Here is a 24,718-nt window from a genome sequence, read left to right on the forward strand (position 1 = left end):
TGCTGGAAGGGCAAGCAGAAGGCATTGGAGCTGAGCCTTTGGGGACACAAGGAGAGGGCGGTGAACCGGAAGTCCAAGGAAGAAGCTGTGTTGGTTTCCATCCAAGGACACTGGAGCCATGTTACCTCCCCATGCGGCTTGCCTACTGATGTGTGAGGGCCTTGGTGCAGGAGACCCTGGGACCCTGTGTAGCCCAGAGCCAAAATCTGGCATGGGTATCTGTGTCACCCCATGCCTTGGTCCTGGGTTGTCTCCATCCATGGTGCAGAGGCAATGAGTGCTTCCAAATGCTGGAAGAAGCAGGTGCTCAGACATAATGAATGAATACATGGATGATGTGTAACGTGCACCTGCAGTTTGCTAAGCCGCATGATGGACTGAATCCACCCATTCCTTTTCCCATGTGTAATCCCCACGATGAGCCATGATGTGAGGCTATGAGGTGTGGTGCAAAATGTTCACCGCACAGCCATCAGTTAGACACGCGTGTAAAATGAAAGCGGGATGTAACCAGGATATCTCCGACCTTTGGCCTCTGCTCCTCGACCTTCATCACACATCAACTCCACAGCTGAGGGATGAGAGTGTGTGTGTGTGTGTGTGTGTGTGTTCCTCCTGCATTTCTTTGCCTGGAGCAGGCATTGTTGAACTCTCAGGCAGTTGGCACGCCCCTGCGCTCCCTCCCATGACAGTGGCCCCCGAATGTTCAGTCAGCTCTCCCTGTGGTCACTGCTCAGTCTTCCTTATTTCAATTTCCTTCTCTTGCCAGGGGGAGCGAGGCCTGGATGGATTCCCTGGGAAGCCTGGGGAGGCCGGAGAGCAGGTAGGTGGGTGAGGGTGCAGGTGGGCTGGCTTTGGCCAGAGACAAGAATGGCTTGTCCCGACACTAAGCTCTGCAGAGCCTGACCCCAGCTTGCGCTCTGCTCAGCTGTCTGGCCAGATGTGACCTCGTGAAACTCTAGAGTCAGAGGGTCCCACCAAAGGTGCCCTTGGAGTCCTTGAGTCGAGGGTTGGGTTACCGTGCAGGCCATCGTAGTGTGCACCTGTCCACTGTGATCTGTGTCAGAAGCATTTGCAACACCCACGTGCTCGGAGTGCAGGGTTAGATTCAGCCCAGTGCTTGCTGGAATACATCCGGTGTGGAGACAGCCAGAGCCAGGGCCCCCCGACTGGCTCATTACTGCCACATGGAGAAGGCTTCCTTCTGTGTGGGGACATGGGTGAGAAGGGGTGCTTCAGTGTGCCCCCCCCCTGACTCCAGCTCTCAGGGTCCTGGATCTCCCTGGGGCAACACTGGTGCAAGCTCTAGCCGGGCTGCCTTTCCCACCACCTGAAGCGCCAGCCCCCCGGGTGCCCATGACCGCATCAAGGTTCACCAACTGCACCCCCGGGCTCCAAGTAGATCTCAGTTATGTGTTGGCTGCTCATACTTCTTGCCATGGTCTCTCTGCCCTCCCGTCACAGAGCAGAGGGCTGCTTGCTCTCTCAGAGTGTGCCACCTGCCCTTTAGTCCCAGTATGGCTGTACAGAGGAAGCCTCCATAGATGAGGAAGCACTGTCTAGAAAGTCTGGCCTAAAGGGACCTCTGCTTTATCAGAAGAGCCAGCCCACACTCAGGCCACAACTGCCCTGTGCCCTGTTTCTTACCCACCACTGAGTACCACAGTGTCCCTCATACTCCCCTTAATCCACCCTGCTTTCTTTCCCCAGGGAAGACCTGGCCTTCCTGGTGTGGCGGGGCCCCCGGGAGAGAAGGTAAGCCAAGTTGAGCAGCTATAGCCGGGGCAGGGCTCGCCCCTGAATCCATCAGGCCCAGAGGGAGGGTCCTGAGCTGGGGAATCTGGACACACTGAGCTCCCAGCGGGTGCTGAGCTGAGCGTTGGAAAGTCAGACGAGATCTCTACCTGGCCTGCTTTATTTTGTTTTCTTACCTTTAAGATTAAGATTCAATCACAAGAGAACCCAAGCCCCCATTGCGTGACATGCACCTTAAAGCGCTTGTTGGACTCAGGAACACATACGAATGTCATCTCACCAGTCCTTGCTCCTCCTTCTCTGACATTCTGAGATTCAGAAAAGAAAGCAGAGCAATACCCCTGCAAATCACTAGGTCTCTCAAACAACATTCCATTTGTGTGTCAGCATTTCGGTCCCCAGTTTTTGGGACCTCCTCAACAAGGCGTAACTGAATACATTGTTGCCTGGGATCTCTGTGCCTCAATCTAACTAACTGCAGGATAGATCTTTGCCAATTGCTACATTCTTGTTAGAATAGAAACTCCAAGGCACTCAGGGTCCTGGAGAAGGAGAAGGTGTGATGCTGACAAGGATACCGCCAGTCAGGCCTGCTCCTGGTGCACTCCGGACAGGCCCCTGGGAAGGCAGACTGTGGACATGAGGTTGGAGGTCACTGGGGAGGGATGCAGCTCTGCCAGGAGCAGGGTGCTCTGCTGCCGGCTTCTGCTTGGAGCCACTCGCTGTGCTGTTGAAGTGAAGGTCATTGTCTTGGCTCACGCTCATTCCCAGCACTTGCTCAGAATAAAGGAGAAGCAAAAGGCCTTCCTGGTTCTGCCTGCAGGGAGACAGGCACACAGAATAAATAAGTAAGTAGACTGCCCAGGCCAGACACTGCCCAGCCAAGGAGTGAGGCCTGGAGAAGGTTGATGGCTTCCACACACCGCAGAGCCCTCATCTCTCTGTGCAGGTGTTCTGAGAGTACTTAGGTTTGCAGTGCTGTATAACTTGGTGTCAGGATTTCAGTACATCTTGGCAGTGCCTTGGCAGGGCTTGTGAGCTTCCCAAAGAAGTTCGTTTCAGTTTGTTAAGAGGGAAGTTCCTTGGAGTGTATATGTGTGCAACAACTCTCCTGCTGCCCGTGTGTGCATGTCTGTGTGCATGTGTGTGTGCACACGGCTGTGTGTGCGTGTGTGTGCGTGCCATCATGTGTGTTTTCAGTTCTGACCTTCTGCCTCACTTTTAGACTCATTCCAACACCTTCCCTGCTGAATCATTAGCAGGAGGATGGGGTGAAGACCAGGTGTTACTCTAGGGTGTTTGGTGGAGTAATTAGGAAGGCAGTGCTGCCCAGGGGATGGGGTGTGTGTGATCCCAGTCTGAGAGCCATTGCTGTGGTGGGTCTAAGGGACCACACCGCCCTCAGTGAGGTCACTGCAACCATCGATGCTTTCTGCACATTCTCATTCCTTAACATGAGTCAGAAACCCAGAAAGCAAGGTATCTTGTCTATGGTTTCATAGTGTGCTGGTGTGAACATAGGCCTAATGTTCCTGGTGGCTTGTCCTTCCAATACTGGCCTGTAGAGTTAGTTAGATAGCAGAGGCGCTGCTTTTAAGGCCTTGTTAGTAATCTTAGTGGACTGACTCCATGGCCGTATCCTGATCTCTGGCTGTGCCCCAAGTCATCCTGAACCCTTCTGACTGAACAGCAGCCGTGTGTGGCCCTCGATGGGTTTGAGAGCAGGGGCCCAGTAAGAGTGTGCCTACACAGCTCCAGCTCAGGGCCCTGCCCAGGTTAAGTGATCAGCTGGGCGTCAGCCTCTCAAGGGTCCCTTGGGGTCGCTGGCCAGCCCCCTGGACTCCGCTATACAGCAGTCCTGCCTTCTTGTTGCAAGGACTTCTCTGCAGCACTGCTCACAGTGTGGACATGGTCTCTCCCACAGTGGACGCTGAGAGGCTAATGCTGGGCTGAGCAGAGGCCCCAGCCGAATCCGTGGCCATCTTTATGGCCTCAGCTGGGAAGTCGCGACTGTGCTTTGTGCTGCTGTTAGCTGCATAGATGATCCTTGATGCTGTGCCAGAAGCAGTAGTCCCAGTGGTGAATCCCAGGGGCAGGGACTCCTGGGCGGGAGTTCTTCTAGAGCCTCCTATCACAAGGCTTTCAAATAGGTCATTGTGAACACATCGCCGAGATAGAGGAAAGAAAATCGTTCTAGAAAATACTTTTGATGCTGTTACTTACTAGGTTTTTGACCTTGAATGGGTGACAAATCAGTGTGTCAGATTCTTCATCTCTAGGGTAGGAAGGTAAGATCATAAGCAAAGAAAGCAAATCATTAGAAACAGGCCAGGCAGACAGAAGGCCTCATGACTGTGGGCTAGGAATGTGCAATTGTTAGGGACGCTAGGATGTTAGCTATACTCAGGCATTAACATCTCAGAACATTTGATCTCATAATGTGAGCTGCCAGTGATCACGACTGGTGCTAATGGATCTCATAACTTACCAAAAGCTCATTTTGTGTATTAATAAATGCAATCACAAGATGATAAAATGTAGTAGTGATGCAAGCCATCAATAAAAAAGCAGTTTGAAACTCTAAACATTTATTATTCAATCACATACAGCACTCTATAAGCCCACATGCAAACTTACTTATATTACAGCTCACAATGTCTCCTGGTAACTCTACAAAGAGACGAGTTGGTGGGTGTATAGGAAAACATCACTCTGGAACAGTTAAAGAGTGCTGCTGAGAGTGGATGTTTACTGGATTCAGGTCACGTTTAGATTTTCATATTTACAAGTCAGAGATGTGTCTGGGAAGATAAAATGTCCAAAGGGCAGGGTGAGTGTGTTAGAAGATGTGTGGGAGACCCAAATCTGTGACGCCGAGACACCTCTGGGGCAGGACTCAGCTACTGTGTGTGAGAAGACGGATACTCAAGCATTGCACTTAAAACATTAATACAAACAGAATAGATCTCATGCATTTCATAGGTACAGTTTCAAGGAGAGGATCATGCTTCCCTCCCTCCCCTGCCCCACCAAATCCCTCTCTTCCCTACTCTTCATCAGTTTTTGCAAGGGCATAATTTTAATCCACTCTCTGTTTAAAGTTTAAATTCTTTACCAATCGTAATATTCAACAGATAAAAAGTAGGAAAAGCTCAGTTCCATGAGAGGATGATACAACGGCAGTCATGTCAGAAAGGAACCAACTGTATGGATACATTCTCACACATGAACTGTGTAATGGAGAATTTCATGCGGGAAAGTCAGGATACATTATGGTGTCCATCTTGACTCCCAGCGAAGCAGTTAAACGTACCTTGACCATTCGGCACTAGGATTTCTACCTTTGCCTATACCTACAATGCCATGATACACTTAAATAGCAGAATTTTGAACTTGTAACTTGTTACTAAACGACTATACTACTGCAATAATATGGGGGAAATGGTAATGGGGTGGAAATGGGTATGGGGGAACTTCCTATACCTACAAAACTATATCCTGGAAAATATACTAAATTTCAAAAAAAGAACTGCAAAAAATGACATTTTTTTCTATACCTTTTTTTGCATTCTATGCTAATTGCCAAGAAGACTGGAGATTTCTTTTTTAAAAAACCACTTAATGTTTTGTAAAGGTGATTTTTCCAAGTCTTGGATGTGGGTAGGAGACAGCAGAATGGGGAAGACGAGTTGTAACCCCCTAAGTACAGTGGGAGATGGCAGGCATACTCTGAGTCACTCATCTTGAGTCCTGAACCTGCGGATTTCATTGATGCCTGTGTATGTATTCACTGACTCATTGCTCAACCATTCAATGACACTGTGCCTAAGTGCATGCTCCCAAACCAGGCTCTCAACTAAGGAACATGTTTCCAATCCATTCCATGAGGTCCTTTGCTCTAAGCAGTCTCCTTGATTTATATGTAGTGGAATATCGAGCTAGAGGTTTTTCTATTGCCACAATAAACAAATATCCCCCATCTGGAAACAACATGTTGTTTGTGGGCCAGGAGACCAGGTCAAGCCTCAGCTGTCATAGCTCAGGTGAAGCAAGTCTTCTGCATATAATGAATGAAAGGGGAGGGGGTAGCATGGCAACTTGTGGTTATTCATGTGATAAATGTGCATTAAATGTAACCCACATGTAACATGCCAGAAGTATCATTGCTATTCCTTGCTGTACCTAACATAGGACCTGCTACAAGCGGGTGATTGCTGACAGCTTCCTAGAAGCAGCAGATGGTTATGGGCGATCCCGAGCCATTCACAGAACACCTGCCAGTCCAGGAGCTAGGGTGAATGCACACAAGGGGAAACAAGATGCCTTGTGATCTCGGTGCAGACACACACCTGACATGGAAGAGCTGTAAATACTTCAAGGAATAAGCCAAGGCATGATGACTATGCTGTAATGAAGCACAGAGAAGGAAGTAGACCCTGGGATTACAAGAATCAGGAAGAGCCTTTAATAGGTGGGGCCAACAGAAAAAGGTGGCATTGAGCAACTTTATTAAACTGCATGTCATTTCTATGCAGGGTGAGGTGGGACCTGCAGGACCTCCTGGAGTACCAGGCTCTGTGGTGAGTTACAGAGTTAGAATCATGGCCTCATATGGGGAATGGAATTGAGTGGTTGGAATAATCTTCTAAGAATAAATCGTAACTCTTCTAGTGATGCAAGTTGGATAGACTTTTAGCACCAAAACAAGAGATAAAATCCATGAAGGGTCAGAAACCACTACTTTATAGCACACTCTGGGAATACTCTTCCTGGGTTCAAGAGAAGTTGGTTTGTAAATGCCAGTGCTTCCACTGATGCCTGCCTTATGTCACAGGTGCAGAGAGAGGGCCTGAAGGGAGAGCAGGTAAGTGGATGAGTCCTTCTCTTTGGGGACTGTATCTGAGGTGGAAAGACCATAGCCCTGGGGTTGAGCTTTCAGAAACATGTGCAGTTGACTCTCTGCCAGGAATGCAAAGTCCCACATCCATTCCTGTTGGGAACTTTGGAAGAAAATGTGGCTTCAGGAGTTGTGTCTAATGCATGATTGTGTTTCCAGGGAGCTCCAGGACCAAGAGGGCACCCAGGTCCACCTGGGCCACCAGGAGCTCCGGTAAGTCATTCCTTCACTGCCTGGGGTCCAGTTTGGACACCTCTTGGTCTAGAATTGGTAATGGCTGCCGTTTCTGAGCATGGCACCATCTTAGAGGCTGAGTGGCAGGAGCTGTTGTCATGTCTGTTTCCTACACAAAACACTGAGTGTTGAGGAGAACAGGATGTGGGTGCAGATCAGGCAACTTCCAGGCATGGAACTGGGTTGATGCCTAAGCAGCCCACCTCCAGAGACCCCTGCCCCAAATATGCCAAGTTCAGGCTCCCAGATGTGCTGTCTGGTATTATTGTATCTTTTCAGATAAAGCAGAATAAACACATTGGACTCTTGCATGTGGAATTCCTCTGAATACACAATCTCCATTCCCTTGTCTCTGACTTACGCTGACTTTGTAGAGGCCTAGGACAGTTTATCCTTTGATGTCTCTCAGTTCAGAATGTAGTGATGTTTAAAGAACTGTTGGGGAAGAGCCCACTTGGAGAGGCCCTGGAATATTCTATGACATCAATCGATCCCTAAGGATAATTAAAAAAACAAAAAACAAACAAAAAAACTAGGAAACTCATAGGAGTCCCTGCATAAGACCACTGTTCAAGCAACATAGTGCTTCCTCTTTCAAGACTGTGTATTTTATTAAAGTGTATAAAATAATAATTACATTCATAATCAGAATTGCTTTATGTCACTGAGGCCTATGCCTGATGAATAAACATTTATAGTGGTTTTTTTTGAGAGGCTAAAGTCTTCATAGAGTTAAACTTGTTTAATTTCAGTATAGCTGAAGAACAGATACTCATAAAGCATTTTGAGTTAATAAAGCAACTTTCTGTCTTCATAACCTTTGCAAATCTCATCTCCCTCAGAACTAAACTGATCTCTATTTCTGTTAACTGTTGAGAGATTTCAAACCAGGCAATGCAATAGATGCACTGTGCTCTCCGTAATTCCATATGTGTATTTATTTCAGACCCATTTTTGGTGAGTATTGAATAGTATGACTGAATACGTATGTGTGCATGTTCAGTCGCTGAGGTGAGGTGGTTATTTTTCAACTGTTACCCATGAATACATTGGTTTGGATGCACTGAGAGGTTTGCACACAGGCATACTTCTATTGAGAGGCAGAATGGGACTTGAAATCCAGATCAGTCCGACCATCCAGGCTTACATCTCTGGGTGTCCTGGCAACAGTTCTTCCTCTCCAGTGTGCCAGTGGGAATCACCACCTAGTGGGCTGGATGCTCCATGGCTCCCACTGAAGAATACAGAGCCCATCAAGCCCTGTGAGGCTGAGCCCCGAGGCAGCCATCCTAACCTTTTTCTGGGAGATATGTGTAGCATTCACCTTCTATGCATATTTCCTTGTGATCGGTGAGAGAGAGGGAGGAGAAAGAAGCCTCCAGCACATGTGGCTTCCCGTGTGACATCAAGGGAAATACCAAGGCTGAAGAGGTAGGAATGCACCAGTCCCATTGTTTACTGAAAAAAGCAATTACAAGCAGACATTTCTAATCTCCAGATGAGCAATGGGAATGCCTGTGTGTCTCGTTACTCTGCTCTGTTACACAAGATGTGGGGAGGAATCTTGATTCTCTCACATATTGATACCAGGTCCCTTCCCTCAACCCTGCTGGCCAGAGCTGTCCATGGTGCTGAAAGTGTCCTCCAGGCTGGGTGCTCCTCATGGAATGGCATTTAGTTGACCTGGTCTTAGTGATGACTTTTCCTTGGACAGGATTCGAACACGAAACAACCTAGGTACAGACAGTGTCAAAAGTGGACTTGTGATGAGAGGTCTGACTGTCACACTAGCTCTTCCATCTCTGAATCTGTGGAGTTTATCGTATGGTGGAAACTTGACGCTTGTGGGAGCATGGCTCGGTAACATGCATTCAAGGGTGCAGCAGTGGGACCCGACTGCAGTGTGAGTTTATAAAGAAACTCACACTGTGAAACTGCAATTATCTTGGGATTAGGAGCCAGAGCATCTGATTTCATGTCCTAGTTCTCCCACCATGAACTTAATTTCTCAGATCATCATCAGTGCTCTGGAGGTTCTGCGACCTAATATATAAAGCAGTGATTTCTCAAGCTCTCCTGAGCCCTCACTGATACTGTTATTTCTTTTTTGACTTCCCAGTATTACTTAGCTCAAAACTTTCCCCAGAGCAGCTCCCTAAATATTCATTGAGTTGAATGAAATTGAGAAGCTGACTTCAGTAACTTCTGTTGAGAATGGAAAATTTTGAGTTTGTGTTCAACAATCCCAGAGAGAGGAAAATACTTCCCATTCTCCAAATGGAAACCGTGGGCAGTGTTCTCCATCCAGATGCTGACCTCCCGTCATTTCCCCAGTGTGAGGCAGACTGGTGCGGCTTCACTGGTGTCTTGCTGAACAGCTTAAGGGCTGGCTGAGCTGATCAATGTCAGGTTTTTGTTGTTGCTTAAAGAAAACTCATTCCTGCTGGATCTTACTGTGTGTCCTGAGATCCAAATTCTCCTTGTAAAGAAGAGAATTCATACCTTTTGCTACTGCATTTTCTGTATTCGTTTGTTCGTTTGTTCAGGAGAATGAAAGATATTAGGTCTAAGTACTGCTTGGTCACTTCATACTTATGCAAGATTGGAAACAATAGCTATTATGATAATCATGTTTATGAAAGATAAAGAAATGAAATGCCCAGAATGAGTTTCTGGCCAGAATTCACTTGAGCAGGGTGGCAGGGTTACAACAAGAGCTGAGGGTCTTAATGACTCCCCTTCTTGGCCAAAGGCTACGTGATTTCATTTGGGTATATATATATATTGGGGTGTTGTCACAGGATATGGGGGTTGTGTGGCTTTAGAATGCGTTCTTTACAGGGCCCTCATAACTGCTCAGTGTAGAAGAACATATTTTTTTTTCTCTTCAGAGCTAAGACAAGTGGAGTTCTGCAAGGCCAAGTGACTTGCCAGAGGTCATACAGTAGACACAAAGGAAGGGTGAGGGTGTAGGGTTTGAATTAGGTCAGTATGGCTTCATCCTGCATCGAGGTCCCCTGTTTAACTGAAATTGATTTTCCCTGGACAGTTGTATTAATAGGCATTTATACTGTTGTATTTTACACTTTACTATTATCTGACTGTCAGATAATCCAGTCCAGCCTCCTCTGAGCCGTCTGCAGTGAGGGAAGGGCCCTGGGACTAGGGATGTGGACGCAGGCATGTCAGACACTTCCACTAATCCAAGCCGTTTGATCATCATTGTAGTGTGAAGGGGATTTCCTGCATTTTTCTTGCTTGGGTTGGATGGATGTGCTTGTTGTGGAGTGATATGGATGAAGAGACTGGACAATGGAATGTTAGTTGCTTCCTGACTCAGTTTCCCTCACTGGGGTGACCCTGGCATTTCTTACTCCATGTGACTGAGAAACAGAGCACTGTCTAGGCACTGACCATCATCTCTCTTTCCCTTTCTCTCTGGCAAAGGGTCTGATGGGTCCAGAAGGCAGAGGCGGACCCCCTGGCTCACAAGGTCTCCGAGTAAGTAAACCGTCTTCTTTTTCTCATGCCCCAGCTTACCCACATCAGCTCCATTTCATAAGGTCAACCAGGGGAGCTGTTGCCAGATTTAATAGTTTGTAGAAAGGAGCGTGAGCGTAGAGTGCAGGATTGGCTGGATAGTCTGTATGCTCCGATTGGAGCTCGGTTGCTTCCAGGAGGCATGAACGTGAGTCCGTTGTTTTGTATGGGTTGTACAGATAGAAATGTGTGATCAGAGATCCTGCAGAATTGTAGAACTGATAGGTCACACAAAGGGGGGTAGCTGGCCCAGTATTGGGAGGCAGCTGGGGCTTCTTGAAGGAGGTGATGCTAGTCAAGTCTTGAGAAAAAATAGGGACAAGGATAGAGATCTCTATGTCTGCTCTGAGCTACTTTAATCTGTGTTACTGTATTATTGAGTGTTGCCATGGCAGTCAATTTAACTCAGCAGGTGTGCTTTAATATCTGAATTGTACCCACCTCCTGGTTCTAATTCACCAGTAGGCAGGACTCCCAACACACTGCCATAAGTAGAAATACAGGTAGGTCTGGTGCTCTTTGGAAAGCCCTCCCAGCACCCTGGACCAGGACTTACATCCAACTCTATGACCACTCTTTCTAGTAGGCTGCTTGGCTCAGGGTAGGCAGACAACTTTGCATTTATCAAGCTCTAGCCCTTGAGCTTCTGCCAGCTTTTAAAAGTTCACACGGAGACCTGTACAAGGGACACAATCTCTTGGATATGTGACAAGTAGTTCCAGGGACTAGCAACTTTACTGCCCCTGGAGGTTTTCATCAGAGGCTGGGTGAGCATGGACAGAAAGGTGAACACAGTGGCCTTGGCAATTGGCAGAGGCAGATGCGGTACTGTGAAGGCCCCTTTCAGCCTGGAGTGGGGGCATCATGGGCTGTGGATTGCCGAAGTCCATAGGGGTTACCCATCTTGAGGTCACACTTCCAACCTTCACCTATGAAGTAGCTGACAGGCTCCTAGCATTCAGCACAGACTCACTGACTTCTCCCCACCTGGGAACCTGGCTGTTTGGTTTGTAAATAACGCTTCCTCGCGTAACTGTCTTGAATCCTCAAGAGTCTATGAGCCACTGCTTTTGAAGGCTAAGGGCATGATGGTGGTGCAGTGGATGAGAGGGAGGACAGTCTTACCCCAGTAGAAAACCTGGGACATGTCGTCTCCTATCTGCATCCCCAGGCCTGGCCTCAGTGTGTACGTCAGTCACAGGAGACCAAGCCAGTTACCTGCCTCTCTGTGAGTGGGAGGACCCTGGGCTAGGATGCTGCCCTGAGTAAGAAGCTCTACTTACTGATCAGCAGTGAGGTGGCCCTGGAAGGTTCCCTGGTCTCTCCAAGCCTGATTACCTGTATGGATGGGAAAGACATGACCCCAAGCCTTCTGCTAGAAGTGCCCACGGTGGAGCTTGGCCCACATAGGGTAGCCGTCATGCTCTCATTCTCCCAACATGCTCACGCAGTCTTTAGAGAAAACAGTAATCTTTGCACATTTGTGTAATGAGTGTTTATTTGCACCTTGCTCCATTTTCCATTGGACTGCTGCAAGTATTACTTTTCCTAATGTAGTTTTAGGTGGTAGGTGGAACTGTTTATGTAAAGATGACTGTGAAGGCTTTGAATCTATGCCTTGATCTAATTTACTTTTATTAAAAAAGGGAGGGAATGTCTTACTTGGAGCCTGCTTATCAGACCCACACATTCTGGGATGTGACTTCCTGGAACCTGCTGCTGCCAAATTTGGAAACATTTTTCAGTCTTAATGGCAATATCAGCCATCCGTGCAGTGAATGATTGGATTGGCCTGGTCCAAGCTTAACACAGTCCAGGAGCTTTGGAAATGGGGCAGATGCACCAGGCCCAGTGAATTTTGGAGCAAAACAAGGATATCCAGGGGAGCCAATAAGGCAGATGGGGACAGCAGGGACAGATGGCTGGAGCTGGCCTTGGGATGTGGTATTTATCGCAGCAGCCTGGTCATCACCCCCATGGCACAGCTGAAGAAGTGCCCAGGTAACGACTTGGCCATGTGGGCCCCCCGAGGTTCCTGCCCGGGACTTTGTGTATGCAGATCTTGGCTTGTTGTTTTCTCTGTCCTTCCCTGTGTCAGTCCTGACAGAGCTGGATCTCCAAGTTCTTACAGTGCACAGGCCCTTTGCTGAAGGAATGCCTTAGGGGGTTCTGAGGAAGTTAATGTCTTAGCAGCCAGCTAAGGGGGCTGATGTGTAGATACAGGGAAGCTTGGTGCCTCGCTAGAAACTGGTAAACATTGGGGCATTCAGAGAGAAAAGAGAATGCTTTTGCAACATGGAGAGGGAACGCAGCCCATCTGCTGGTTCATTGCCCAAATGGCTACAAAGACTGGAGAGGAGAAGGTTCGGATCCAGGAGCCAGGAATGTCCTCTGGGTCTCCCCTGTGGGTGCAGGATCCCAAGACCTTGGGCCATCCTGCACTGCTTTCTTGGGTTGTAAGCAGGGAGCTGGATCTGAAGTGGGGCCACTGGGATGCAAACAGGCACCCAATGGGATGCCAGCACTATAGGCAGAGTCCAGCGTATTACGCCATGGCCACGCACTTCCATCCCCGAGCCCTGTCAGCTCTTAACCAGCTGTGCTCACACTACGCCACCAGGTTGGAAATGCACCAGTGTGGTTCATAGTTTTGTGAGTATGGCTCCTCCCTTTAGCTCCGCCAGGGCCATCCTGGGGCCGCGCAACTGGTCTGTCCTCCTTTTGTGCACCTGTGTGCTAGCTTCTTGTTTTTTGTTCACTTTCTTCCATTTTCTCTTCCCTTCCCTCCTCTCCTTCCTCCATTCTTCATCCTCCCCACTCCTCCCACCCCCATCCTCTTCTTCCTGCAATAAACTCATCCGTTGCAGGTATCTTCTAGTTGGCTACAAGCCTTGTTCTTGGCCATTCAGAGGGGATCCCTGCTCTCGTGAGGCTGGCCATGAGGGCAAACAATCTCATGAACTGAGTGGTAGGAAGCCTCCCTGAACAAATCTCCGTGGGTGAGGGAGGAGGCAAGGTTGACAGCCAGGGGATGAACATCACAGACAGAGGGGATGGCATGAGTTCCAAGGCCGGGGGCAGGCAGGTGCTTGGTGTGTGTGTGCCCAGAGCCAGCAAGGGGGCGAAGGGAAGAAGTGGGCGGTTCTGAGAGCCCGCTCATGGTAGGCTGTGTGTATTAGTGGAAGGACTGTTACTGAACTGTGGAACCACTACACACTTTCAAATGCTTTATTGTGGGGAAAAAAAACATTTACAAAGACAGAAAGATGAGTGAAATGGCCCTTGCATACCAGCACCCACTTGAATATTGACCATGTCACTGGGGCGTGTTATGATACACAACTCCGACTTCTGCTCACGTCTAGATCAGTTGAAAGCAATGTCCCCAACCATCATCTTATCTTGTTTGTAAATATTTCAGGATGTTGACTCCCCAAGAATAAGGGGTCTTAGGAGCAACAGAACCATAATACCAGCATCCCAGCTAAATCTATGTAAATGGCATTCTAAAGCACCATTGAATATTCATGGAGTCTTTCATGTCTTCCTGTCTCATAAAGCTTTCGTTGCAGTTTCCTCCCTGTGGACTTAGCTGTGCAGCAGCATCAGGGTCCAGCTGATATTCCAGACCCTTCCATTTGGCTCTTGTGCTGGGAACAGACTGTCAGTGGCAATGGAGACCAGTGAGGTGACCAGCTGGGGAAGGGTGGTCACCCAGGCCAGGGCCCAGGGACTGGAGTAGGCAGAGAACTGCTGAGCGTACTGGCTGGTGCAGGTCACGTGTGGGACAACGGCTGGAGTCACCTCCCAGTTCCCAACAGCTAACACAGGAGAGGGAATTGGGAGGTATGAGGAGGTGGATATATGACTTGATACTGGGTGCAGCTGGGCCCAGAGGATGGCGCTCTCCAGGGATTTAACCAAGAGTGTTTTTTTGAGGGGGTGGACCTTAGTGGTCCAGTAGTCCCTGGCATAGTTTCTTGATTCCAGCTGGTTCTGTCCTGTGGATATTATTGATTCTGTGCACCAACTGGGGACAGGAGCAAGCAGGAACAAACTGCAGTGCCGTGGGCTTGTGAGCAGCTTCCTGCTCATTCTCTGGATGAGTCAGGCGAGTGGAGGCAGAATGAGTTCCTGGGAGCTCTCTCTCTGCTTCCTGTGCTGTGACCTGTCATTTCCTCCTCATCAGTTAGGAATGCTGCTGCAGGTCTGTGTGCTTGCTCAGGCTGCACTGTGGCATGGGGCAGGACCACGCCAAGGTGGAGGTGCCTGTGGCTCTAGAGGCGCAGGGTGTGGCTGGGAACCCAGGCCCTTTATTTTAGGGTAGCGACAAGCAGACAGGGTAATCACCAGCAAGGTAAAACCATCATTTGGACTAAGCTGGTGTTTTTCCACAATAACATAGCAGAGAGGAGAATTAGGAGCTAAGTATTCTCTCCACCATCCCACGGGAGACATCCAGCTGCTTATCCCCTGCTGGGGTAGGGGGTGGTGAGGGCTGGAGGCCTCAGTCCCCTCCCCTCTGCTCCTTCCCAAGGTCTCGAGTTCCTCCAGGTTGCTTGAGTCGGGCCTTGAGGGAGCCCTGTCTCCAAGCTGCAGTGCCAGTCTGCAGTCACAGCTGAGGCAAAATGCCATGGCAGGAGAACGGATCCTGGAGCAAGGCCGCGGTGGCATCTGAAGGCTCTGAAGTTCATTGGGGACTGACACTTCTAAACACAATCCTGCATGGCTTCATCACCCGTCCATCACCCACCACACCTGCCCAGAGGACCTCCCTGGTGGTTTTATTTATGCAGAGTTTGTTGGCTTTGCCAGGCCTTGGCTGGTTACCTCTGTATGTGCAGTGCTGACGGCTTCCCCACCCCATCAAAACACACGTGTAACACATATAAATGACCCGGAGTGTCCATTGGAGTCTTGTGTGGTTAGGGGATGACCCACACGAGGCTGGGCTGTCTGAACAGAGGTGCCAGACCTGGGTACCTGGTCACCTGGATTCTGCCCTTCAACGGGAAAGTTGAGTTCCAAAGAGAAGGGCATGTGCCGCCTGTGCCTTTGCAGTCCATTTGTTGTTTGTGATGCCAACTCCTGGCTGAAGCAGTCGGATGTCTTCCTTTCCTCTTGTCCCGACAACAGCAAAATGTTTTCAGGCATTTCAGCCTCATCTGGAACATCGTAACCGTAGAATCATCCTGCGACTCATGGTGAGAAATGCGATGTTTAGGAAGACGGTCCCAGCTTTGCAGGCGTGGCTGGCCATGTGCGTGCCCTCCACACTGGCGCCGATATCCTCAGAGCCTGTGATTTCTCTGGTCTCCCTTCTCACACGTAGCTGAGAACTGAAGCCGTATGCCTGCCAAATGCTTGCTTTCCTGCTGAAGGTGTGTCTCCCTGTCTTCGTGATGTGTCAGCTGCTGTAAGAAGGCATTTTTCATTGAATCCATCTGCTCAGAGCTGATGGAAGGAAGGAGGGACTGAACAGGATTGCATGGTTTTTCACACTGATGTTTCTCCCTGAATTCTTACACAGAGAGGGTGATTTTAGTCAGGTTTTATTAAAACTGCATCCAATACCTAAATTGTGAATCTAATGACTCCTGTCACCTGTTAAGGTGGGGTGGTGGTTATTAGAACTGCAGTCGTGTGGCCTTTGGCCTTGCCGTCTCTGCTTTGTGTGTGCCCTTCTGTCTGTCTGTGTGTGCATCCGTCAGATTCCTAACCCAGACCTTAGTTCCTAGAGGAGAGCTAGGACCCTTTACAGGGCCAGTTCTAGCTGCCATGGTCAGTGGACACACATCACTTTATTTTATTTATTTATTTATTTATTTTGTATCTTAGGAGGTTTATTCCAACGGGGCAGGAACAGGGTAGAGGTGGTGAAGATCAGGAAATAAGGGGAGAGGAGAGAGAGGAAAGAGAGAGGGAGAGACCAGAGAAGGAGGGATAAGAGAGACCAGAGAGCGGCCACACCTGGGGGGGGGGGGGCTTTTTGTCTGCCAGGTGTAGGGGGCGGGGATTGGGAGGGATTGAGGCCAGGACCCCAGGGGATTGGTGCCTGCAGGTGAATGCCTAGGGATGATTGGTGAGTGGGCGGGGTTGGGGAGGGGCCTGGAAGATTGGGGTGGGATGGGAATCAGGTGGAATGCCAGGTTACATCCGATTGGTGGATAGCTAGGCCGGCGGGAATTTCGTGAGCTGTGAGGAAGAAGGAATCACTTTAATTTCTGTTTCTCTTGGAGCTCAGGTGTTCTGATTGTGTGACACTATCAGGCCCACCAGCTATAGTGTCTAGCAGATTCCAGAACATGCGTGGTCTTTTGTCAGTGGCAACCTGGCTTGAATTTGTTTTACTTTTCCATTTATGAAGCCTTTCTGTGCCTTTTGCTTCTCTTCCAGATGGTAATAGTATCATTTGGATCACAGGCTACTGTTTGATTCATTTCTGGGCGTGGAGCCAGGGCTTGTGCTAGGAAACCCTGAGTTTCCCTGTGTGCCTGGTCTCACCCCTAACCAGTGGAAAATAATCATGTTTGACATTTGAAGGCATGGAGAATAAGAGCTGAACAAACAGCCATACAGCACACGTTAGAGTCACTCGCATAAGCAGTCCTTTTATCTGCTAATGGCCCTCCGATGGCTGTATTCATTCATTCTCCTTGGGAAGCCTATTTCTGCTGTGGATTTATGGTTTCCCTCCTCCCTGAGGACAGACAGCCTTGGAAACCCCAGCCCCACTCAGCCTCCTGGCACTCAGTATGGCTCAAGCTCCTCTTTCATGATAAATGATAAACATCCAACTAGATACTGTGCTAGGTAGCAATTGAAAAGAGAAGAAGAGAAAAAATGACAAAGAGCTGGCCCATTGCCGGTAAATCAAGCAGTGACTATGAAACTGTTGCTATAGCACTTTGCCCAACTCCACCATCAGTTACCCATTGAACATCCGAAAGTCACATGCCTGCTGCTACTAGTCACCAGCCACCAGCGTCACTGCCGTCTGATTGCCACCAACATGGCAGCCATTGTCAGCACCGCCACCACACACAAGCCTGCTAGCACCATTAGCACCAAAATCCTCACAGCCATAACCCCTACCATGATTGCCGCCACCGTCTTCATCACCATCTACACCACCAGCACCACTGAGAACTCAGTGGGAATCTTCCCATTTAACCTCCATAGCAGGGAGTGATTTTTTTTAAATACGTTTAAAACATGGTCTGTTACCCAGTGCAGATACTTAAAGGAGCCAGGATGTGGCTGGCTGTCTCCACTGCCGTCATCATTCTTGACCTTCTCATTCTCACTGTTGCCTGTTACATCTGAGAAATCACTGGTTATACTTTGTAAATCACTTTTTCAAGTGCTAAATGGTCTCCATGGCTGCTGTAGTTTGAGATCGTTGCAATGAGTATGACTTTCTGTGTGGAAAAACTAAGAATCAGCTAAGTGGGCTTTCCCCTCCCCACCCACCTTAGCACTGGAATCCTTTACCTGCCATGTCACCCAGAGAAGGACCTGGAGGGAGAGGAGGCAGAAGGTCCCCTTAATGAAATTGGGGTGTTAGCTTCCAGACCCAAGTTGCTGGAGCTTCGTACCTGCCCCTGGCAACTCTCACTCCTTACCCTTTGACTGGCATGGAGGTCTATTCCTCATGTGCGTTTTTAAAAATGTTCGCTGTTTGTTCTGCTTATAGTTGAAACTGTGTGGAGAGGTGTACTGGAGACGGGTGTGATTCAGACAAGCTGAGACAGGGAGGGGCTATTCCAGATGGAGGCAGTGCAAGGGTGAACTTTGACAGACCACAGGTCTTTAGGAAATGCTTGGCACTGGGGTTGGCAGCCCAACTGGGCCATTGTGTAGGAGACCGGAGCAAGAACCCTGCAAGCTGGATGCCTGAGGCAGGGCAGAGTGCCAGGGCCTGGAGTCTGCACGTGCAGTGTTGTAGATATTATGCCCTCAGGCAGCCAGAGCCTCTGGGAGGCGGCTTCGACAGAACTTGATTCTGCCTTTGGAAGCAGAGCTACCAGCGTGGATTGCCTCAAGGGGGTCTGGAAGAAGAGGTGGGATGAGAAGCAGGGTCAGCTCTCTGTTGTGGCTGCAGAAAGGAGGGAAGCCTTGAGGGGACCCAGCGGAGACTGTCCCTAGCTCTGGGGGTGAGAAAGGAGTGAACTCAGAGACCAGAGCTGGCCAGACAGATAAAGCTACCTTGGCGTTTCTCTGGGTAAGGTCCCTTGTGGATGACCCAGGAGATTCTGACTATTGAGGGTGAGATTTCTTTTTCTGTTTGTTTTTCTTAAGATTTTTAAGAGTTACAGAAAGAGGGCCCGGTGGCGTGGCCTAGCGGCTAAAGTCCTCGCCTTCAACGCCCCGGGATCCCATATGGGCGCCGGTTCTAATCCCGGCAGCTCCACTTCCCATCGTCTGGGAAGGCAGTCAAGGACGGCCCAAAGCTTTGGGACCCTGCACCTGCGTGGGAGACCCAGAAGAGGTTCCTGGTTCCCAGCTTCGGATCGGCGCGCACCGACCCGTTGCGGCTCACTTGGGGAGTGAAACATCGGATGGAAGATCTTCCTCTCTGTCTCTCCTCCTCTCTGTATATCTGGCTTTCCAATAACAATAAAAATCTTTTTTTAAAAAAAAAAGAGTTACAGAAAGAGAAAGTGATCTTCCATCTGTTAGTTCACCCCCCAAATGGCTACACCAGCCAACAGGATGAATGCAGGAGCCTGGATGATCCACTGGGGTCTTCCAAGTGCACGCAGGGGCCCGAACCCTTGTGCTATTCTCCGCTGCTTTGCTGGGCACATTAGCAGGGAGCTGGATTGGAAGCAGAGCATCTGGGACCAGAACCGGCACTCCAATGGGACGCTGGTGTCCCAGGTGGTGGCTTGGCCCATCATGCTGCTGCACTGGTCCCTGGGTCCCAGGTTGATGACACACTTTACCCTCCGGCCCCTGGCCACTTGCTCTTCCCCTCCTTGCCTGGAACCCTGCAAGTGCATGTGTCTGCACTTCTTCCCAGCACACCCTCCCTACCCGCTCCTCTGCACGGGTTCCCGTGATTTCCAGGCACAGGAGCACTTGCTGACTGCACACCTTTGACCCATTTCGTGGTTGTCTCGGGTATCCGTCTCTCTTGCTTTGGCAGTGCCTTGCCTAAGAACCCCAAAGCCAAGGGCTCTGGAGAGCTCCCATCAGTGCCCCACCAGGCGACAGCACCATCTCAGAGCAGCTGTCACATCTCAACTGGAATTTCTGCCCAGTCCAAACCCTCTCTTCTCCTCTGTGATCCTTTCTTATTCTCCATCACATCTTTGCATCCCTCACATGACAAGCCATGTCACTGGCCTGTGTCCTGAATTCCCGTTACTCAGCAGCTTAGCCCACTGACCTGGAGGGAAGATGGTTATTCATCTTATAAATAAGCAGTGACTCTCGGGAATAACCCGGAAGCAGTTGGAGGGGTTGTGTATTTGAAGGTCTGGTCTGCACTCGCTGAGCGAGGGGATTGGTCGGTCCCGTGACCATTTCCTGCTGTTTGCACCAAGCAGAGCAGTCAGCTGGAGTCGCCTCTTGAGCTGGACTCCACTTTGAAGCTGTCTGCGGCCACATTTTGAATTTTACTGATGCAGTGTTGATGCCGTTTTACCCAGAGCTCCCTGTACCCTGTGAACCGCTGTACTCCACAGCTCTGGGGTGGCTCTAGGGGGCTGGAGGGCATATACGCTCTAAGATTTCCCTGTTGGGAAGAGGGTGTGTGACCATGGCACAGACTTGGGTAGCTGGAGACGGGAGATGGCTGAGAGGCCCAGCTGTGAGCCTGGCGCTGCTCCTTTGGGTAAAAGCAGGTTTCTGGAGGTTAGCGCAGGGAGCTGCAGGCGTGGGGCAGTGGGAGGAGTTCACAGGCTCAGGGGAGAGGAGTGTCTGTGTGTGCATGGAGAGACGTGCCTGCGCAGTGACTGTCCTTGGACAAGTTAGCTGGCTTCCTGGAGGAGCGCTGCCTTCGCGAGCAGGCACCGGCAGCTGGGAGTGACAGGACATGCAGGCTGGGTTGTTGCCACTCAGGTGGGAGAGCTGAATGAGGCTCCTGCATCCTGGCTTTACCCTGGCCCAGTGCTGGCCATTGTGACTGCTGGGTTAGTGACGTGCAGGTGTCTGACTTCTCTGTGTGAAATCTTAAAATTCATGTTCCCCTGACCTCAAAAACCTGAGTCCGTTTTTACACGTACATTTTATTGTTAATGCATACACATGGTTGCTCACACGTCTGGTGTTTGGGTGATCACTGGGGGACTGACATGCCTGCCTGAGCCCTGTGCCGGTGCCCATGGCTGCCCTGCCGGAAGTTCTTGGATGAATTGGGTGTTAACCAGGGAGCATGGGCCATCGGGACCAGGTGCACTACTACCCTGGCTCTGGATGGTGACTTAGTTTTGGCTTCTTCTGTGTTAATTTCTGCCTTCTTTTGCACACTCAGGGGAAGAAAGGTGATGCTGGCGCTCCTGGAGTTCCTGGATCGCTGGGGCTGCAGGTAACCGTTCTCCTGAAATTCTCTTCTGTGGCGATGGTGCCTTCGCTGATGAAGTACACGACTAGGTGGCAGTGGGCAGTCTGGCCGCCGTTAAGGCACTGGAAAGAATGGGCAGAGGGCACCCTGTCCCTCCCCGCCCCCTCCTTCCCTCACCCCTGCCTGCTCTGTAATGGCACTTAGGCCAGGAGACTGCTGGAGGGGAGGCCTCTGTGTCCGCAGAGGCAGCCGTGGGAGGCCCGAGTGTGAGCTGGGGAGGTCCTAGGCCCATTGATGGACAAGACATGGTCAGCTGGGCTGCAGTGGAGGGGAGAGGGCTTTGCAGGGGAGGGGCCTGACTCTGCAGGGTCCAGGTGTGTGCCAGGGCAGGCAGGTGTGCACAGGAGCCGACAGGTGCTGGTGGAAGAGAGCTTCACATTGAGACTGTGAGTTGAAAGCTAGAGCAGGGATTCCAGCAGCATGGGAGAGGTCCCCTGGACATAGTGGGGTTGGGGTAAGCAAGGCTGTCCCTGGGCTCCTGGCCATATGGGCAGTGAGCAGCGACACTGAGAGGAGGGCTTTCTGTCACATTCCCTCAGTAAGAGTGCCGTCCCAGCCGGGATGCTGGAGAGCAGGTCTGACCGCACAGCGTGCACGCGGGTCTGTGCTGTCCCCCAAGGGAAGGGACGTGCAAGGCAGGTGAGCCTGGCAAGCCTGGCATCCGATGGCCGAGGAGAGGTGCTGCCTTGTCTGGTACCTGCTCCCGGGGTCAAGTGGGGCTGAGGGAGGGTGCCCTGGTGTCCCTGATTGTGGGAGCCCGAGGCATGTGGGGAAGGCCCAGGGATTGGAGGTTTATACACAGAACTGTCTGGGAAGTCACTGCCCTTCACAGAGTAGAGTCTGCCAAGCTCCAAGACATCAAGGCAGCATTTTCTTTTTGAAAAGATGTATTTATTTATTTGAAAAAGTTACATAGAGAGAAGAAACAGATCTTTCATGTGCTAATTCACTGTCCCAGATGACTGTAATAGCTAGAGTTGGGTCGGGCCCAAGCCAGAGGCCAGGGGCTTCGTCCAGGTCCCCACGCGGGTGCAGGGCTCGCACTTGCGCTGTCGAGGATGGAAGCGCTGCAGCCCGGGACACGACGCAGACCAAGTGCAACAGACGTCGGCAGAAGGCGCTGCTCCCCGCAGCCTGCGTTTCTCTCCTCTCCTTGGTGGGCCCGGCTGCGTCAGCAGAGGGCATGGTGGGGCGCTGCACAGGTGTTCTGGAACCCACACCTGCTGCCTTTGAGTCCAGACGAGGGGTCCGATGGCGGACTTCCCACCCATGTCCCCTCTTCCAGCTGGAGCTGAGGGCTGCCTGACCCCACTGTCTCAGTGCTCCTGTTTGTCAGACAGAAAGGCTTGGCACTCACTTGGAGTCGAACAAGAGGTGCAGGCAGTGGTTCCTGACCCCCGTGTGCACAGCTCTGACTTGGCCAAGTGGACCCAGGCAGAGCCAGTGTCTAGGACAGTCAGCCTTAGGAAGTCATGCATTGTATACCAGAGTTTGACTCGCGGGTGCCCTCTGGAGGAAGACAAAGGAACAGGCCCTGCATGCTTGTTGTTGGTCTTTACTGCCCTCCGGTGGCAATATGATGTATTGTCCCCACATCTCCCTGTTGGGTCCAGGTGACTGCAACAGGCAGTGGGACAAGATAGTTCTCCCTCTCCTCCTCCTCCCTGCTCCCCCATACCCAGAGCTGCTCTCCTCAGTGCACCTGCACCCTGTGTGTGTCTTCCTGGATTCCTCAAATTACTCCCAAGTTCCGTCTCCTCAGCCTGGCCACCCAAGGCCTCAGGGTCCTGCCTGCATCCCAGCACAGCAGGTGGCTTTGGTGCTCCTGGTGCCCTCTACCTTTGAGCCCCAGCAGGGGCACTGTCTCCTGCCGTCCTCAGGACTCGGGAGCCTTCCCTGGCCCCTGGCCCTCCTCCCCTGGGAGAGCCGTGGTGCAGCTCTGAGCCCTGCTGCCCAGGTGCGATTGAGCACCTGCCCTAATCTGGCATGAGGATCATCCTGCAAATGTCTGACTTTCTACCTGTCACATTCCACCTTGGGCACCTGCCTCTGGTGACTGACACGCAGTGAAGGCATGATTGGGAGAGCACACGAGTCCAGCTCTGGTCTCTGCTGGACCTTGTGGAGAGAAAGCCGCTAAATGAGTAGATACCTGGCCATCCTGGCCTGCAGAGTCAACAGGCTGGGGTGTGAGAACCATGCCATCATGGGATGACCTGTTGAGCGTATGCACTTACATGTGTGGCTGCTTTAAATGTGCGAACGCTTTAGATACCTAGCACAACAGCCAATGCCAGCCTGACTGGAGACTCAGCTCAGACTAGCACCCACAGGTTGCCCTTTGGCACCTCTCTCTTTCTCTGTGTTTGCTCTTTGGTTTGCGTGTCAGATGTTGCAAAGAGACCCCGAATCCCACGTTATGCCACGCTCTGTCCTTGATTGTGGCTGTCACAGGGGGTAAGATGGGGTGCGGCTCCAACCAAACCTTCTCCATCTCCAGGGCCCCCCAGGACCACCCGGAGCTCCAGGCCCCGCTGGACCAGGAGGCCCCCCGGTAAGGCTGCCTTTGGCTTTTATTATTTTAGAATTTATTTATTTGAAAGAGAGAGACAGATGAATTGTGCATTCTAGTTTCGCCCCTAGATGGCAGCAATAGCCGGCTCTGGGCCAGGCCAAATCCAGGTCCCTCACATGGGTGCAGGGGCCAGAGCGCTTGGGCCAGTCTCTGCTGCCTTCCCCGGTACATCAGCAGGGAGCTGGATGGATAGTAGAGCAGCCTGGGCTCAAACCGGTGCCCACGTGGGATGCCGGCATCCGAGCTGGTGGCTTGACCTTTGGATTTTTCCTGCCCAAGGATGTTGGATTGTGGCGGCATGGCCTCTGGGCCACCTTGCCCCGTAGCCGCCTGCTTTGTGTCTGCCCACATCCAGCACAGAGGCATGGGAGAGGCTCCACGGACAAACACCCCTGCTGAGCTGTGTCAGTCTTGCAATTCCTTCCTTGAGCAGGGCAGCTTGGGCTGGCCCAGCTGTGCTTGGGGCTACCAAGACAAGGCTAGGAAGTATGAGCGGGTGGTCCCCAGGAGGCCCTGGGCCTGGATGCAAAGCAAAGGAGCAGGACAAGCATTTGTGACCGTTCTCCTCTACTCTCCCAGGAGGAGGCTTGGCTGAGACAAGTGCCCCAAAGCAGTCATGGGGTTAGTGTGCGGGTGTCCCTGCACACTGGGTGGAGGAAAGTGGGTCCAACCATCCGCCCAGGACCTCAGCTGCAAACTGCCTAAGTGTGGCCTTGCCAAACATGGAGGCGTGGTCCCTCTGTGCCTTACGGATATCACTAAGGAACACAGCTCTTCCCAAGGTGCCTACACAAGAGCCAGAGCCTGGGGCCAGTGCTGGCCAAGACTCCAAGGCTCCAAAGGCATCAGACCTATGGCCACCCTGTGCTCCTTTTCCAGGGCTTGCCTGGAGAGATTGGCTTCCCAGGAAAACCCGGGTCTCCGGGGCCCGCGGTGAGTATCCTGCTGCCCTCCCACCCTACCCCTTCCCCATCTCCCCACTGCCCCCATCAGGAGTGGCTGCATTCTCCCAGCTGGCCCATGGCAGTTGACTCCTGGTGTGCCTGCCCCAACCTGACCCTCCTCCTCTGGGGACTTCCTTGGGTTCTGTCTCCTGGAGCTGTCCCCACAGGTCCTGGGCACTCTTCAGTCACACCCTTGCTCCCCA

At 51.1% G+C, this 24,718-nt stretch overlaps 1 protein-coding gene across 1 annotated transcript in view; it reads left to right on the plus strand.

Moving 5' to 3' along the window:
- The window catches only part of COL22A1 (collagen type XXII alpha 1 chain), a 200,587-nt gene that overhangs the window by 73,145 nt on the left and 102,724 nt on the right, over positions 1 to 24,718 (plus strand). Inside the window, exons 17-25 of the mRNA XM_058668448.1 lie at positions 770 to 823; positions 1,711 to 1,755; positions 6,291 to 6,335; positions 6,590 to 6,619; positions 6,812 to 6,865; positions 10,334 to 10,387; positions 20,907 to 20,960; positions 23,497 to 23,550; positions 24,451 to 24,504. Of these exons, the coding sequence (XP_058524431.1) occupies positions 770 to 823; positions 1,711 to 1,755; positions 6,291 to 6,335; positions 6,590 to 6,619; positions 6,812 to 6,865; positions 10,334 to 10,387; positions 20,907 to 20,960; positions 23,497 to 23,550; positions 24,451 to 24,504 (444 nt within the window). The remainder of the gene's footprint in view (positions 1 to 769; positions 824 to 1,710; positions 1,756 to 6,290; positions 6,336 to 6,589; positions 6,620 to 6,811; positions 6,866 to 10,333; positions 10,388 to 20,906; positions 20,961 to 23,496; positions 23,551 to 24,450; positions 24,505 to 24,718) is intronic.

Source organism: Ochotona princeps, chromosome 9 (genome assembly GCF_030435755.1).
Source record: "Ochotona princeps isolate mOchPri1 chromosome 9, mOchPri1.hap1, whole genome shotgun sequence".
In the NCBI taxonomy this organism is placed as follows: Eukaryota; Metazoa; Chordata; class Mammalia; order Lagomorpha; family Ochotonidae; genus Ochotona; species Ochotona princeps.